Source organism: Sylvia atricapilla, chromosome 22 (assembly GCF_009819655.1).
Source record: "Sylvia atricapilla isolate bSylAtr1 chromosome 22, bSylAtr1.pri, whole genome shotgun sequence".
Taxonomy (NCBI): domain Eukaryota; kingdom Metazoa; phylum Chordata; class Aves; order Passeriformes; family Sylviidae; genus Sylvia; species Sylvia atricapilla.
Window position 1 is genome coordinate 1,586,003 of NC_089161.1, and position 18,264 is coordinate 1,604,266.

General features: G+C 50.6%; 1 protein-coding gene and 1 pseudogene across 1 annotated transcript; both read right to left on the reverse strand.

The window, feature by feature from the left end:
- Positions 1-225: 225 nt before the first annotated feature.
- Positions 226-3,564, reverse strand: AURKAIP1 (aurora kinase A interacting protein 1). Its single transcript, XM_066334576.1, is given in 5 exon segments — positions 226-1,037; positions 1,040-1,076; positions 2,035-2,480; positions 3,477-3,507; positions 3,509-3,564. Coding segments are annotated over 5 exon segments (603 nt in total). The 5' UTR covers positions 3,530-3,564; the 3' UTR covers positions 226-969.
- A 3,334-nt stretch (positions 3,565-6,898) lies between these two features.
- On the reverse strand, positions 6,899-17,797 carry LOC136370618 (C-signal-like; annotated as a pseudogene).
- Positions 17,798-18,264: the final 467 nt, after the last annotated feature.

The window sequence follows — 18,264 nt, forward strand, 5'->3', positions numbered from 1 at the left end:
CTTGATTTCCACAGATTATTTTCCTGCCTTTCCGTTTATCCTCTCCTAGCAGAAAAAAAAAAATGTTTTTCAGGGAGTTTTTTCAGCCTGAAGGAGCTCATGCTTTTCCCCCTCAGCCCACCCCATCTCTTTGCCAAAACACCAAAGTTAAATCCCACTGAACCACACAGAACTGCCTCAAACCCCCCCAAAAAAAGAAAACCAGAACCCAAAGCAGAACCCAGGTAAGAAATTCTCTGTCAGAGTTTATTTTTCACAGCTTTCACAACTCTCTTCAACCATGCAAAACCAGCTGATTGTATCAGACCTGTCCCAGGCACAGAAGTTTTTAGTAGTTAATGAATAATTAACTCTGAGCTTTTATTTTGACCAACATCTGGATGTTTTAACGACAGGGGTCGGTCAAAGGCAAAAATAACCATTTTTAATGAGCACAAAACAGAACACAAAAATACAAAGGTGCCCTTTAAGGATGCCCAAGGCACGTGCACACAAAGGCAGAGAGACAAAAAAAAGCTCTTGCAGGTAAATTTCATGGAATTCTGATCCAATTCCCACCCCACCACAACTCTCAGGAAAACCCCCAACCTTTCTGCAGGAAGGCTGGGAAAGAAATGCAGCTTAGAAAAGAACTTTTCCAAAGGTTTGTGCCATATTAACAACGGGAATTCTTTCACTGATCCCATCTCCCCACACCTGATTTGTTGTAGGTTCTCCAAGAGATGAGGAAAAATTCACAAATTCAGCAATGAATCAGAGGACAGCAGTGCCAAATGACCAGAAAAAGAGCTCAAACCTCTCCTCTGGGGAGGAAAAGCTGCCAGTCTTTTGGAAAATTCCTTCCTATTATTTCCATCACAATCAGAAAAAGGTGAGATGCCGTCAACATCCTTAAATTATTATTTTTGTTTTTTAAATGACAACTGCAGGTTAAAATTTGTGACAGGTGAAGGGTTTTGGTTTTTTTTTTCATCTTCTGGAACTCCTCAGGTAGATTTTGGGGGTTTGCCAGCCAGCAGGAGCACTTCTCAAGCCAGCTTTTTCCAGATGCGCTCCAAATCTTTCTCAAATTTTATCTAAAACAGGGGGGAAAAAATTAAAAATAAAATGTTAGCACAGCTTAGAAGCAACAGCCACTTCCCATGTGTCCCAAGGCCAGTGTAAGTGTAGTACACACAGAAAAAATAAAAGGTTTTAAGTGTCAAAATATTGAATTTTACTGCAGAAAATACATGAAAACACACTAAAACACACGAGTATTTTGGTAGTGTCATTTTAAAAGTCCTGTGCAAAGAAAACTGAGAAGGTGGACAACGAAATGGTAAGGAAAATAAGAGGATTTTACAGAGTTCACTGAAAGTCTGAAGCAGTGGGAATACAATTAACCCCAATTTGCATCTGGGCAAGGTGAGAATTCCTAGAGAATTAACTAAATTATATCCCATGAAAGGCAGTGCTGAAGGAGAACATCCCCAGCTTGAAGAAACCCTCATGTCTCCCCTCACCCCTTCTATTAAAGGAAGTAAAAGGCTTCTGTATGAAAAAGAAATAATAAGAAGCACTTGAGGATGGTGGCAAGAAAGGGAAGAAATTAAGATTAAAGCAGTCTCCCTGATCCAGGGTAGGCACAAGAATTCCTCCTTCACACTAATGCTAAAATTCATCTCCATCAATCACACACATTTGTGAATTATTGTCATGGAAGGGAAGTTATGGCCAGCAATGATCACATTTATGTTTGGAATCACTGAGGGAAAGATCTCTGAGGTCACTGAGCCAGCTGTGACTGATGTCCAGCCTGTCACCCTGCACTGAGTGCCACCTCCAGGGATGTGGCAGCACATGGAGAAATTGCTTTTTCACCTTTCCCATGGAGAAATTCCTGCTGCTGTCCAACCTGACCCTCCCCTGACACAGCTTGAGGCTAAATACTGAATCCCTTCAGGCTGATTTATCCCCAAATCCACTAAAACCCACCACCCAACACCCAACCAGAGGCTGGTTTGATGCCTGTGGGCACATTTCTGAGCTCACCTGACGCCTCCTCTTGCGGCCCTCCTTTATCTTCCTGCGGATGAACTTCCTCCTCTTGAGCAGCTTCTTGTACTTGTGCCTGTTCATCTTCCTCCTGCGGATCTTGAGGACATTCCTGCACTGCACTTTGTCACCCAGGGCTCCTTCTCCTTCCTCCACATCCCCTGGCTCAGCAGCAGGAGGACACTGGGTGCAAGGCTGAGGGTTTTCATGGCTGGTTTCTTCCTGAGCCCCCTCAGCTTTGGGCAGGGAGTACCTGACAGTCAGCCAGCTCTCCAAAGGGCTGATGGAGAGTTTCCTGGGGATCAGGATCTCCTCCAGCTCTGGGTCCAGAGTGTGCCACTGCTGGGGCTGAGCCCCACTGGAGCTGGAGGGCTGGGTGCTGTAATGTGCAGACAGAGAGCGGCAGCAGAGGAAGGAGGACACTGACCTGGGCAGGAGGTGGCCTTTGGGAGAGAAAAGGGATTGCACGTTAAAAAAAGAAAAAGCAGAATTTTCCAGCAGAATTTTCAAGCTCTGCCTGGCTCTCAAACTGCCTGACAGCTCTGGGCAGAATGAAAGGGAACACTCAGAAATTTGTATCATCATCACAAAGGCAAACGTGGAAGGATTTTCAATTTTTCGCTTTTGACTGCAACGCTGGAACGTTAAAAATGTGTTAAAATATGTTATATTTTACTGGGTAAGCTGCCCAGGTCACCCAGGCAGAGCAGGGTGGAGTTTCCCTTCACTGGGGGAATTCCATGGTCTCTAAAGTTCCCCTTCACTGGGAGGGGTTGGAATTCCTTGGTCTTTAAGGTTCTCCTTCAGTAAAAAGTTTGGAATTCCGTGGTCTTTAAGGTTCTCCATCACTGGGAGGTGCCCCTGCCCATGGCAGAGGGTTGGAATTCTGGGGTCATTTAGGTTCTCCTTCACTAAAAGGGCTGGAATTCCATGGTCTTTAAGGTTCTCCTTCATTAGAAGATGTCCCTGCCCATGGCAGAGGGTTGCAATTCTGTGGCTTTTAAGTTCTCCTTCACTAAAAGGTTTGGAATTCCATGTTCTTTAAGGTTCTCCTTCATTAGAAGATGTCCCTGCCCATGGCAGAGGGTTGCAATTCTGTGGCTTTTAAGGTCTCTTCCAATCCAAACCCCTCCATGATTCCATTCAGTGGAATGTTTTGCATTTTCTGATGGAAAATCAATCTGGAATGGTAAGGGAGTGTTTGCTCTATCAAACCTCTCTGCTGCTAGGGAATCTTCTAAGATTAACGAGGTTAAACTAAAGCCACGCCATACTTACACAGTAAATCAGCGACATAAAAACGTTTTATGACCACTGACTCAACAACAGCCTCCTCTCTCCTGCGCTGCTTGGTGGAAAAGAAACTTCTGGGAGCCCAATTACCCCAAGAAAATAAACCCCAAACAAATAGAAAACTGAGCGACACAATACCAATTTACCTGCAATTCTCGAAGCCTTCAGTAACTGGGAAACTCAGCCGTGATATTAACATTTTGTTTCACTTGGTTCACTGGCAGAGCCAGCAAGGACTGTTCAAATAAGAACATTCATTCAGCGATGCAAACATGCAGCTTTATAAAAACCTTCCCTATTCAACCCCACACCCCCAAAAGACGGGCCTGAGACCCTAAACATCCTCCTGCTTTATCCTGGGCTCTGCTGTGGGGGGTCAAGCATCGGGGGAAGCTTAGCCACGGAGGTGAATTTATTAATAATGCTTGAGCTGTTTTAACTTTAAAAAACACGATAACTCCAGCCGAGCTCCCTTGAACGGCCCTGCTGCTCCTTAACGCCGGGAGGAGCAGCCGCGCGGTCTAAGAACGGACCGTCACCGAGAGGCCGCCTCCTTCCCCTCAGCCCCTCCCGGCAGTGCCCTGTCCCGGGCAGAGCCCTCACGGAGCCGCCGCTGTCGCCCTCCCCTCAGAGCCCCGCCCGCCATCACCCACCGGCCCCGCCGCCACCGGAACTTCCGGTCCGCCGCCACAGGAACTTCCGGTCCGCCGCCACATGAACTTCCGGTCCGCCGCCACAGGAACTTCCGGTCCGCCGCCACAGGAACTTCCGGTCCCGCCGCCACAGGAACTTCCGGTCCCCCGCAGCGCCCCCTGGCGGCGCGCGGAGTAAGGGCCCCTCACGGCCCTTGGGGTTCGTGGAGGTGCCGGGCGCTGTTCGTTATGGGGCTTCGGGTCGTTTATGGCCCCTCGGGGTTCTTCAAAGTGCTGGTCTGGGTCCTTCATGGGGCTTCGTGGCCTTTTATGCCCCTCAGGGTTCTTCAAAGTGCTGGTCTTGGTCCCTTACAGGCCTTTATGGCCCTCTGGACTCCTCAAGGTGCTGGCCTTGGTCCCTTATGAGGCTTCCTTGTCCTTCATGGCCCCTCACGGCCCCTCAGGGTTCTTCAAAGTGCCAGTCATGGTGCTTTATGGGCCTTTATGGTCCTTCATAGTCCCTCTGGGTCCTTCAAGTGCTGGTCTTGGTCCTTATGGGCCTTTATGGTCCTTCCTGGTCACCTTGAGACCCCTCAGGAGCCCTCAAAATGCCAGATTTGGTCCCTCATGGCCCCTCAATGTGCAGGTCTCGGTCCCTCACGGTCTTTCAAGGTCATTCATAGCTCCTCTCACAGCCCATGATCCCTCAAAGTGCCCATCTCGGTCCTTCATGGGCCATCATGGTCCTTCACAGCCCATTCCACGCTTTTCAATCTTCCCATGAGGAAATTTTTCTGACCATCCAACCTAAACCTCCCCTGCTGGAACTGAGGCCGTTCCCTCTCCTCCTGTCCTGTTCCCTGGAGCAGAGCCCGGCCTGGGCTGTCCCCTCCTGTCACCGCTCCCTCGGCTGCTCCTGGTGCTCCAGCCCCTTCCCCAGCTTTGCTCCAAATTAAATCCTCCAACCAGTTCATCCCAGTTGTGTCCCTCGCCCACCAGTTTGCATGGAGACCTCAGCCAGATGTGGGAATTCAGTGGCTGGGATGTGTTTCACCTGCTGAGTCAGAGAACACCTCACTAAAACCTGTCTGAGCAGGGAGTGGGGCACAAAAAGCCACATCAGGAGGAATTTTGGGCAGCACGAGGAATTCCTTCATGGAAAGGGTTGTTAAATATGAGAACATGGTGGAGTCTCCATCCCTGGAGGTGCCCAAAGAATGACTGGACGTGGCACTCCGTGCTCTGGGCTGGGGGACAAGGTGGGGATGGGTCACTTGTTGGGCTGGATGTTTCCAACCTAAACAGTTCTGGGATTCTGTGAAGGATTCTGTGAAAGATTCTGTGAAAGATTCTGTGGTTCTGTGAAGGATTCTGTGATGCTGTTACAGCGAGCCTGTCCCTGCTCATGCAGGAATTTTCCAACCTAAACAATTCAGTGATTCTGAGAAGGAATCTGATTCTGTGAAGAATCCTGTAATTCTGTGAAGGATTCTGTGATTCTGAGAAGGGTTCTGTGATTCTGAGAAGGAATCTGTGATGCTGTGAAGGATTCTGTGAAGGAATCTGGGATTCTGTGAAGGAATCTGTGATTCTGTGAAGGATTCTGTGATTCTGTGAAGGATTCTGTGTTTCTGTGAAGGATTCTGTGATGCTGTTACAGCAAGCCTGTCCCTGCTCATGCAGGAATTTTCCAACCTAAACAATTCAGTGATTCTGAGAAGGAATCTGTGATTCTATGAAGGATTCTGTAATTCTGTGAAGGATTCTGTGTTTCTGTGAAGGATTCTGTGGTTCTGTGAAGGAATCTGTGATTCTGAGAAGGATTCTGTGACTCTGAGAAGGATTCTATGATTCTGAGAAGGATTCTGTGTTTCTGTGAAGGATTCTGTGATTCTGAGAAGGATTCTGTGATTCTCTGAAGGATTCTGTGTTTCTGTGAAGGATTCTGTGTTTCTGAGAAGGGTTCTGTGTTTCTGTGAAGGATTCTGTGTTTCTGTGAAGGATTCTGTGATTCTGAGAAGGATTCTGTGTTTCTGTGAAGGGTTCTGTGATTCTGAGGAGGTTTCTGTGACGCTGCTACAGCGATGCCTGTGGTGCAGGGCTCATGGAAGGCACACAGACACCTCTCCCTGCCACACCTTTGTCTGCATTCGGGGGCAGGTCCCGGTGGCTGCTGTCCAGGGACAGCCACACCTGCCCCTTCCCCTTACCTGGCTGTTGTTTGTCTTCTCTTGCTCGCCACAGGAACCCACCACCTTGGCACAGCATGAAAGTGCCTAATCAGCTGGCATGAGGGAAGGATGTTGAAGCCAATCCCAGACTTCAAAGGGCTTTTTGCTTTTATACCTACCTCAGCCAGAACACAAGAGATTTATTCACCAGCTGCTTTCAGTATTTCAGATCAGAACAAGGGTCTGTCTCTGCTTAGGTACACCCCACCGTGTCAAACCCACTACCCGAAAGGTTAACATGGGTTAGAGTTTCTTCCTGAAAGTAGGAATAAAGTTACCTTGTCAGGAAGGAGAAACCTACGAGGAGAAATTCAGTGAAGTAAACAGGTCGGTAAACAGACTGTTTAATCAAGACTTTATTGAAGACACTCAGGAGTTATGTACAAAACAACATCTCCCACCCCCATATCAGGCTGTTAGTCACCCTCTGGGAACACAGCAAGTGCCTGGTGTGCACTGGCAACCTGGGCACACTCAGAGTTTGCAACGGGATTCACGAAGTACCAATTCCCCTGGTTTAGAGCTGGGCAATCTCAGCCTTGGCTCAGTAGGAACAAGGAAATCAAAGGAGGGGTTTTTTTCTGGAGATAACTGAGCATAGTGGAATCTGACAGAGACCATCCTACACTGGCCTCACTCTGAGGTCAGGTCATTTAATTCTGCAAAGAGCAGAAGCTCATTTGGGTTGGAAGTGAAAAGGAAGATTTAACCTGCAGGTTTGAATCCATTTCAGGAGATGCCCATCACCAGAGCACAGTAGTGTTTGCAGGAAGCATTAGAGCAGAGCAGTAGCAATACCAAGTGAAAGGCTCAGCCACTTTTGCTTTCCAAATACACCTGGAGAGAGGCTGAGTGTGAGGCTGGCTATTTCGAGAAGCGTGTAAAAATGCCCTAGAGACACAGACAGGAGTGGCAAGGTTAAATTGTGACTGATGAGCTGCTCCTGTAGAGTTCTGTGCGCTTCTACCACGGCAGAGTCTCCCCTTGCCAGTCCAGGAAAGAACCATTTTCTTTCTCACCGAGACGGTCCAGAACAGAGAGAATTCCTGGGATAGCCTCCTGCACCTGCATGGGAGCCTGGAATGAATCAAGCTTGGGTCATTACTGGGAATATCCTGCAGAAGACGATTAAATACGTATAAGGAGGTCCTAGAACGAAGAGGGATGTATTTTTGTGTGGAGGTGTGCAGCCAGGGGGTTGGGGACAGCACAGGAACCTCGCTGTGACATCCTGCAGCCCTGGCACTCCACCATGTTTCCCCCCATGTCTGTCTGAAGCCAGCCTGGGTGCAGGGGAAATGCAGAGAATTCCGTCTGACTTCAAATCCGCGGCGAGGCAACCGGGTGATCATGTTCAGTGCAGTCTGCAGGAGTGGAAAGCACCGATTAATGTGCCGTTCATGAGCCTTGAGCAAGACCTGGAGCCCAGCTGGGGACACCTCCTTCCACCCTGCTCTTTCCTGGCACAGGAGAGGCAGGAAGAAGTTCTCAATAACTCATCTAGATTTTCTGGGAACTCTGAAAGATCTACCGCCGCCAACTTACTGCCCAAAGACGAAACGAATTGATATGGAAGATTAAAGGAGCATTTGAAACGCCTCAGGAGCTGTGAGGAGAATAATATTGACATAAGGACTGTGTTTTTCCTGCACTAATCGCTACACAAACCTTCATTTACTTGCTGAACAGGGAAAACAAGCATTTAACAGCTTCTGAGTAGGTGGTGTAGGAGAAACTGTACGTGTATCCTGAGACTATCTGTACAAACCTCCTCTCTGGATGTGAGAAAACTAAAAATCCCACCTGTCACTAACTGCCATCACCACGTACAGGTCAAGCACACCTTTTGTTGAGGTTTCCTGCTCTCTTGCTTGGACAGGAGAGGAGCACGCTGATGGAACCCACACCCCATGGCATCAAGCTCTTCCTGATGCCAAATCCATGAGGAACAAATCTGTATCAGAGCAGGGATTTGGGAGCCTTCTCCAGAAGTTGCTCCAGGTGCAGTGTTTCCACAGCTCCCATTCCCACTCATGTCAATCACAGAATTCACAGAATTCCCAGGTTGGAAGAGACCTTCAAGATCATGGAGTCCAACCCAACCCCAACACCTCAACTAAACCTGGCCCCAGTGTCACAATCCAGTCTTTGTTAAACATACAGGGATGGTGACTCCACTCCTCCCTGGGCAGACAATTCCAGATGACTTTTATCACTTTTTCTATAAAAAAATTCTTTTCCTGATTCCAGCCTGTATTTTCCATTGGCCAGCCTGAGGCTGTGTCCCTGTCCTGTCACTGCTCACCTGGAGAAGAGCCAGCCCCACCTGGGCACAGGCACCTCCAGAACTTGTGGAGAGGTGATGGGCTCACCCCTGAGCCTCCTGTTCTCCAGGATAAACAGCCCCAGCTCCTCAGCCGCCTTCCTCACAGGGTTTGTGTTCCAGCCCCTCACCAGCCTCAGTGGTCCATCCTGACCTGAGATCCCAAACGGACACAGCCTCAGTGTCCATCCAAACTGAGATCCCAAACTGGACACAGCACTCAGTGTCCATCCTGAACTGAGATCCCAAACTGGACACAAGCACTCAGTGTCATCCCAAACTGAGATCCCAAACTGGACACAGCACTCAGTGTCCATCCTAAACTGAGATCCCAGAGCTGGACACGCACTCAGTGTCCATCCTGAACTGGACACAGCCTCAGTGTCCATCCCAACTGGACACAGCACTCAGTGTCCATCCCGAACTGAGATCCCAGAGCTGACACGCACTCGAGGTGTGGCTCTAGGGAAGAACCAGAACACTTTGTGTGTCCACGGCGGCTGCAGCCCTTCTAAGGTCAGCATGGTCTCCTTCCTGCCCTCAGCCAGGGAGCACAGCCCAGGGGAGCCCACGAACCTTTGCTATCCTGTAGGATATACCTTGAGGAACATCTCATTGGCCTGGACGAGCTGCATGGAGGCAGCCAGAGAGGACATGTTGATGATGGCAGCTCTGTGACAGCCCATTCCAGTGCCCAGCTGTGCTGCCTTCCTCAGCAGCGGGAGGAACGCCTGCGAAAACCAGAGGTTTGCTTTCATTTGGTGATTTGGGCTGCAGTGGGATCATTCTCTCATTCAAAGCAGGAATGCAGTACAGTTGTGTGCCACCAGCACAAGGTGGTGATGGCTCCTCAGACACAGGGGCAGAGGAAAACAACCTCCAGCAGCCTCCTTGCCCAGCTGCCGTGAAGTGATGCCACACCAGGGGCACAAACAGCAGCTCTGGCTGCTCTCGCACACAGACAGCTCCCTGTCAGAACTCTCTGTGCAGCTCCAAGGGGACAAATACCTGGACAAGTGCAGCTCACTGGTGGAGAAGCCCCAAGATTAAGCCAGCTCTCACCTTGGTGACCATCAGCTGGGCAACGGTGTTGGTTTCATAGATGGTGAGCATGGTCTCTGCTGTCACCTCCTCCAGCGACGCGAGCACGTTGATGCCAGCGTTGTTGATGAGGCAGTTCAGCCCTTTTGTCTCCCACGATTTCTTCCACTTCCTTGACCACTTTCTTGATGCTGTTCTCACACACCACATCTGCACAGAGGAGGGCAGGAGGGGCCCCAGTGAACGGTGCAGGCTCCAGGGTGTGCCTGGCACCACACAACCCGCGCCAAACCAAAATCGACGCTTGGCATCACGCACGCCCAGATTTTACAGACTCACATTTCCCCCGTGTGATCTAAAGATGGTTCTCAGCTGCTGGAGGTCATGTCCAGCCACTGATCACTCAGCAGACCGATTTTTTAAGATGCACTCACCTAAGCTGACAAATCTCTGTACACAGAAATAAAGCCCTTTACTCACCCAGCTGCAGGAGCTTGATGTTGCTGTATTGCTTGCTAAGCTGCTGCAGTTCCGAGGAAAAAGAATTTTAATTTTATATATTATATATATAAAAAATATATATCCCCATGGCTATTACATAAATCACTTGAATTCTGCACCTCCAGAATTGCAACTGAAATATTTTCATGACTGGACTGAAGGCAGCAATTTTCCTTTGTTTTCCAGCCTGCTGAGCAACTTTCCTAAGAGCCAGATCAAGAAATTGGACTCTTCCCCTGCTTAGCCCAGACTCCAGCGTGCTGCATTTTAGTGGGATATTCCTCAGTTTTAGTGCTCAGTCCTCAGCAGTGCAGCAAAAATCCAGTGCCTCCCCAATTCGTAAGGAAAGCCTAATCCTGCTGAGCTCAGTCAGTGCTGGACATCACTTCAGGACGACAGGAAGGCTTTTAAAAAGCCGTTTGGAATTGCTGTTTGCAGGAGAAGCTCCCCGCAGGAATTGCCTTTCCCCGGCAGCCTCGTTACTATCAGTTCTTGTAAAGTGGAGGTGAAGCCCACCCTGAAACGAGTCCAGGCACAGGAGAACAGAATTCCCTCCCTGCTGGAAGAGCTCGTGTGCCTGTCAGCACAGCAGGCTGCTGTTCCTGCAGGGATCCGTGCTCTCCGCTGTTCCGGCTGCACAAAGCGTGTCCAAATTGGATTTATGGGCCCCGCAGGGATGCTCAGGTTTCTGTGCCACGGAGCCAAACACAGCAGATGGATTCCATATTCCCAGTCATGTTCAGGAGACACGGCAACCTGGCCAAACATTCCAAGGCCGGTAAAATCCCTTTCTTTAGAAGCCCTTTGGGAATGGGGGTCAGGAGGGCAGGTGTGGAAAGAATCCTGCTCTGCCCCTCGGAGCCGCTTTAGGGACTCCGTGTGCTCTGACAAATGTAATGGATCACATCTTTATCTCCCAGCAGAGCCTGCAGGGCTCTCTCCAGGCTTTTTTGGGAGATTTGTTCTCCCTCCGAGGTCGACTACTACCGCTTGCAGTTAAGGCTATTAAGGGATGGGGAAGGAAAAACAAGTCAGAAGCACAAAAGCAGAAGACATTCCTCGCTTTGGACAGGGCTTGGTGGGACACATTTCCATCAATCAGCCGCCCAGAACACGCTGTCTTGTTATTGAGGGCCCAGGATGAAATAGCTCTGCCGTGTCAAGGAATTCTGTGCCTGTCACTGGATTTCAGCTGGACGCTATCACTGAGTTCATAACAACTCCAGGAGCTCTCTGCTTCTCAAGGTTTGCCCGTTTATTTATAGTTCATTTATTTATGTGCTTATTCCCTGACAGAAAGGAGCTACCAACTCCTGCTGAAAGGCCAGAGCTGCTTTGAGCAGCAGCAGCAACTGAGAGGCTTCTGAAGTGAGTAAGCAATATTTCAATTAAGAACTGGAGCACTCTCCAGTACACAGACAGCATGAAATCACAATAGCTGCATGCAAATTAGGTTTAAAATTCAATGGGTTTTCCAGTTAATTACTTAGCTAACAAGTGACTCCCACTTCAGGGGTTTAAATTTCTGAGAAGCAGCTCCCAGGCACAAAGCTGATCTACACAGCTTTGGTCTTGAAAAACATTACACCTGATAGAAGCTGAAAAATCCAGTTAGAACATCTAAAAATTGCAGGAAAGCCTATTTTCCCTCTCCTGTGACTAGAAGGAACATGAGAAAAGGAGGACTGAGATAAGTAGGTACAGCCGACATATCCCGGCTAAGTCATTTTTAATTAGTGTGCTGTGACGGATAATTTAAAAACAAACAAGACAAACAAAACCCATCAAAAAGCCACAACACAGGCCCCTAACACTGTGTTTATTCAGTGTAGTAGCTGTAGAACTGCTCTGCACCTGAACAATCACCCCTGAGAATCAACTGGTAAGGAGTCCAAGACAAGAATTAACTCTGATTAGCATCTGTCGTTTCCTGCTTGCTGGTTTTAATTACGATTACAGAGAGTCAGCCTATTCTGATTTAAACAAGATCCTCTGGCACTCGGGGGCTCCAGACACAGACTCATCAGCACGCGGGGGATTTATTGCTAGATTTCAAGCAGGAATGTTTTGTTGTCTTAGTCATTTAGCAAGATTTACTTTGCCTTCTTTATGAAAGCATTATCCACTTGGGTTACAGCTCTTGGAAAGGACCTGGCCCCACTCAGCCAGTTGGAAGCGATGGAGCCAAACAAACAGAGCCCGCGGGCAGGATAAAGGTGCTTGGGAATCCTTCACCTCGTCCTGTTCGCGCTCGGGACAAAGCCAGAGGTGTGTATCCTATTTTTTTGTGTCCCTCCGAGCCAGCTTTTCGGTCTCACAGTGTATTTCCGTGACCCACAGCCCGCTCCGACTCCGCAAGAGCCAGACTTTACTGCTGTGGGAAGTGTAAAACACTCCCAGGAAACAACAAAAACCCAAACAAAACAACTCTGCGATAATTAGAAAGGCTTCAAGAATGCCCTTTCTGCCTGATATATATCCAGAAATGCCCCTTTTGCTTGATAGATCTGGTGCACAGATCACTCAGCTGCTCTCCGCAGTTGCAAACCACATGGCTCGAAGGTGTGTTAAAGGGGAAAAGAAGCGCCGAAGCTGACGGAGACCGAGCGGAGAGAGCTCTGCGTCCCGCGAGGGAACAGGGCACAGATTGGAACAGAACAGGGAAAACCGCTCATGGAGCCCTGGAGACTTCCCAGAGCTGTGCAGAGGACTCGGGCACGGAGGGATTTGTTCACCTGGGAACTCGCCGAGGCTGTGCAGACACGGGAGATGCCCCCCTGCACACCCCACAGCTCTGGGCACCACGGATTTATTCCCCCCGTGGCATCTCCTCCTTCCCCCATCGCAGAGGGGACTCCCGGCCGCTGTGACATTTTTAAAGTGCATTTTTAAATCCTTTAGGAGAAGAATTTTTTTCCCCTTTTATGGGATGGGGGGAGGAAGGAGCGGAGAAGGAAAAGAGGAGTGCGGGGAGAATTCCAGCTGTGTCCATGAGCCTGGTATGCCTGCCCATCTGGAGAGCCAAAGACAGGACACCAGGATTCTTTCCCAGGAGATTTGTAGCTGCTCCCTCTATCAGGCGCTGGAGCAGCCCAAAACCAGCCGATTGGAATCAGAGCGTGGCTGGAGGAGTGTCCCCGATGGTGCTTTTCCAGGAGGGGCAGTGGTTATCTGGCTGCCTGCGGGCCTGCTGCTCGTTATCGTGTGATCTGCAGCCATTTGTTAGGCAAATGTTCTGGGAGGCCACCTAGGAGCTCCTGAGCCCAGAGCTCGGGTTTTCACAACTTCTGCCAGCGCAGGCTCACATGCAAAAAGCCTGCAGCTGTTCAGCATTACCCCAAGGTTGGGGAGTTACGGGAGATGCGCTGCTTTTCCTGGTGCAGAGAGGAAAGCAAAAAAAGATTTCCCCAGCATCTTTGGAAAAGGCGGCTCCTGAGGGGCTTTTCTCTGTCCACTCTTTGGAGGGCTCCAAATAGTCAGTCATCACCTTTGCTGAGAGATTCTTGCCCAAGGTGGGACCGTATTCGCCAGCAGCTGAAGGTATTTAATCACTTTTCCCTCTAAAAAATGGAAGATTATTTTTTAAAAGCCTTTTCGTTATTTTTTTTAAGCCTTTTCGTTTAAGCTCTGCCCATCTCCATTCTGCAAAGGGAAAACGCTGCTCTGCCAAACGCAGAGAAGAGCAGAATTAAAGGAACTGTCCAAAGTCGCTGTTCTCCAGGTTCATTGGAGAGGAAATGGGGGACAAGTCACTTGTAGCAAGGAGGATTTTTTCATATAGTCAACAAAAAAAGGGGAAAAACCAAAATAAGACCACCTGAATTGCTGTCAGGGGAAAAAAAACCAAAACCAAACCACTGACCCAGGTGTGCAGAGAAGCAAACTCTCTGAACTTCCCAGCCCAGAGTGCAGGGCCAACAAACAGGTCTGAGATGGGCCAAAAGCCCTTTTTCATGTGCCCTAAAAGCTGAGCCTGCAGTGCCAATCCCTGGAGAGCAGCAGGGACCTGAACTCTGCGTGTTCAAAATTCGACTGGAAAGTCAGTCACAGCAAAGAAAAGAAAAAAGATAAAGCAAAAAAAAAAAAATAGAGAAAAAATTAAAAACCACAAGAAAATCACTGAGCCTTTGCCTTTCCTACCACCCTCAGCAGCAGTGGCAGGCTGGAGCCGAGCTTTGAAAGGTGAATTTGGTGCTCCCATGACCAAGGCTGGCAGCGCTGGAGGCTGGAGCATGTCTGTTCCTGCCCTCTGCCAGCCCCAAGGACACTCTCAGAGGGTCAGGGGCTTTTTGTGCCAGCTCCACGCGCCGCAGATGGGCAGATACTGCCGGTGAAACCACGACAATACCTTGAAGTCAAGATTCCTCTTCCTTGTGGAGTTTCCAAACCCATCTGTTAGAAATCTGTTTTCAGCTGACTGCAGTTTCTATTGATGTCCTGCCAAAGCACAGCACATGGCCTAGAGGTCCTTACAAAGAACAAAAAAAAAAACCCACCCTGATCTATCCACCAAGGACAAAACCTGCCCCCCTAAAAAAATAAATTTAAAATAATGATAATAATAAAAAAAAAAAAGCTCAGGATGCTCCCCATGTGGCCAGCAGGATCCGCACTGGGGCTGCTGGAATGTGGCTCCTGGCCAATTCCCTGCCTACAGGAGACACTCTGCCAGAGGCTTTCCAGGTTTCTCCCCGCGAGTGAGGAGTGACCCAGACTCTTCCCAGACACATTGCACTGTCTGAAGGCTGTTTCGTCTTCCTGGGCAGGTTTACAGCCTTCTTTTTTTTTTTTTTTTTTTTTAACTCCGGGTTTTGAAATACTGACCACACACACACACATGCAAAAAACAAAAAAAAAAAAAACAAAAAAAAAAAAAAAAAAAAAAAAAATAACAAAAAAAAAACAAAAAATAAATAAAAAAATAAAAAAAAAAATAATTAAAAAGACAAGAACAAAAAAAAAAAAAAAAAAAAAAAACCCACAAAAAACACAAAAACCCCCCAAAATTAAAAAACCCACCAAAAAACTCACAAACCCCCCACAAGACCCACTCCCCCCCAAAATAAACCCAAACCCCAACCCAGCAGGGCTGAGCCGTGCTGAGATTTGCCCGGGTAATTTTCCTAAGAGGCTTTTCCTGTGGAAGGAACCATTTCACTTCTCCGTGTAATGGATCCGAGATCATTGCGATGGAAAATCACGGGGCCGGTTGGTGAAAAGGAGAAAGGCGCTCCCTCGGCGCTGGCTGAAGCAGCTTTCTGGGACAAAGCAGGCAGGGAGATTTCGATCTCCCACGGCTCGGGTGTCGCCGCTGTCCTGGGCCGCTGCTGCGGCGGCTCTTGTGCAATTCCCGCAGGAAACAGGAGCGGGGCCAGCTCCGGGGGCAGTCAGCGGGGACCAGAACCGGGGACAGAACCGGGAACAGAACCGGGGACACAACCGGGAACAGAACCGGGACCAGAACCGGGAACAGAGTCAGCGGGGACCAGAACCGGGGAACAGAACCGGGAACAGAACCGGGAACACAACCGGGAACAGAACCGGGAACAGAACCGGGGAACAGAGTCAGCGGGGACCAGAACCGGGAACAGAACCGGGACCAGAACCGGGGAACAGAGTTAACGGGGAACAGAACCGGGAACAGAGTTAACGGGGAACAGAACCGGGACCAGAACCGGGGAACAGAACCGGGGAACAGAGTTAACGGGGAACAGAACCGGGAACAGAGTTAACGGGGAACAGAACCGGGAACAGAGTTAACAGGGAACAGAACCGGGAACAGAGTTAACGGGGACAGAACCGGGGAACGGGAGTTAAAAGGGGACAGAATGGATTTCTGCTCAGTGATGTCAGGAGGGAACAGAATGGGGTGAATTTCTGTTCAGGTAGTGTAAGGAGGGAACAGAATGAATTTCTGTTCAGGTGGTGCCAGGAGGGAACAGAATGAATTTCTGCTCAGGTGGTGTCGGGAGGGGCTCGGGCTGTGGGAGCAGCAGCCCTGAAAGGAGCTGTGCACCTGATCCCAGCCTCGCTGGGCTGTTTCTCTGCACTTTCATTCAGAAATACCTTAAATGTACCTTTGTGCTGGAGGGTTGGTTGGGTTTTTTTTGAAATGAAGATATTTTCCTTCACTTCCATAAGTTCCTGCAGAGCAGCAGCAGCTCCTGGAGAAGCAAAGGTCAGGCTGCTGCTGTTACCTGGCCACCCTTGCCCCACATCCCGAGCACCACCTTTGAGGGCTTTTTTTCGTTGTTTAAGCAGCAAACAAAGTCGCTGTGTTTGGTTTATTGCTAGGACTGTGCGATCACAATCTGCTTGAAAAGAACCGAATCCCGCAGGAGGAGCAGCCGCGGGGGCTTTTCCCTCTCCACGTGTCAGGGAATTTGCCTGTGGCTTGAAACAGGGGAGATCTCAGAGAATCGATTGTGGGGATCAATTCTCCTCCAAACGCCGTTCCGGAGGGGTTTGGGACAATCCCAGGGCTGAGCGCTCCTCTTCCCGCAGCTCCGGAGCGCCGCAGGGGAGGAGCAGGGGGATGGATTGCTGAGCCCAAATTCCCCCTGACCGAGGGGACCGGGAGCAGCCTGGACACTGAACAGGGGACGCTGCTGGTCACGGAGTGACTGAACACCAAATCTGCCTCCCAAAAGTTCGAGGTGTGTGCGAAAATTTGTCTGGAAGTGGTTTTATAGGAGTTTAAGGAGTCCCCAAACCCCCGCGATGCTGCAGCAGCAGATTTGGGCTGAAATGGGAGAGAAAGGGCTGCAAGTGGATGAACGATCAGCAGGTAACAAAAGCTCCTGAGTTCTAGCAGAAACTCTGAGCCCTGCCCAGCCACGACGGGCACTAAAAGTGTTTTAATTCATCGCTCGTTTGGGCTTTTCTCACTTGTTCCAAGAGCGGCAGAGAAAAGGAGGCACACGGCTCCTGCTGGGGACACTGACACGCCGTGGGGAGAGAGAAGGAAAGCGGCGGTGGGAAAGCTTTGGGAGGGATGATGAGCTGCCCCTGCAGGGCTCCGGGCCGCGCACATCTGGACAAAGACAGGACAGAACACCTCCAGCGCCAAATCCAGCGAGAAATTCGGGATGAAAGGCAAGGCACGGCAGGAGATGCTGCAGCTGCCCGGCCGTGTCCCGCTCGCTCTCCTCCTCCCGGGAACGCTCCCGAGCATCGATAAACCGCAGCTCCAGCCGCGGAGAGCTGCCCGGTACCGGCTCCGCCCGCCCCCGCTGCTGCCCCGCACGGAGCCCAGCCCCGGCTCCAGCCCAGCGCGGGCTCCCGCTGCCGGCACAGGGATGCTCCAGATGTTCGCCGCTTCCAAAGTGCCTTCTCCTCCCCGCCCAGCCCTTTTCCCCCGCTCCGGGCACCCTCAGCAGCCGCCCCCCGCTTACCTGCGCCTTCTCGGGGTACCGGCAGGTCGCAAAGACCAGGTCCGGGGAGGGGCTGGCGGCTGCGAGTCCCCGCACCAGCCCCAGGCCGATGCCGCGGCTGCAGCCGGTGATGAGCACGGAGCGGCAGCGGGGCTGGGCCATGCCGCTGCCTCGGCCCGCTTCGCTCCGCTCCGCTGCCGGCGCTGCTCGGAGCCCACGAGGTTCTCGGGGCTCGGGGCTCAACCTGCGCCGTGCGGAGCCGGCCCCTGACCCGCCCCCGGCGCGGCGCCTCCCCCGCCCGGCTCCGGGGCTCGGAGAGCGGCCGGGGGAAAGGGAATTGCTTCTTTCCCCCTCCCACCACCACCCCAAAGCCCTGCTGTGACAGCCCCTGAGCGCTCTGCCCCGCGTTTATCCCGCCCACGGAACGGAGCGAGGGCGAAGTCGCTCCCCGCAGCAGCCAGGAGAAAAGGGTTCGGGTTTTCAATGGGGATGAGACAGAGGCAGAGATGAAGCCCCGTCTCTGCACTCCCCAGGTCCCTGCCCAGGGCTCTTTAGGCGCTGCAGTTCTCTCTTTACTCACTGTGCCTGATCTGACCCTGGAAATCCCTGCGGGATCCTGCCCTTGGCTCCTCCTCACCCTGTCCCCAGGACGGGCTTGTGCCTTCCCAGAGCAAAATCCTACTGCTGATCCTACACTGAAATCCTACACTGAAAGGCTTTATTTACATCTGTGAGCGCAATAGTGCTCTGCTCTTTCTGAAAAGTTCCCTATGCTTTTAAAACTAATTTCATCCTGCTGGAGAGGTCAAGGATTGACTCTCCCCTTGGACAGT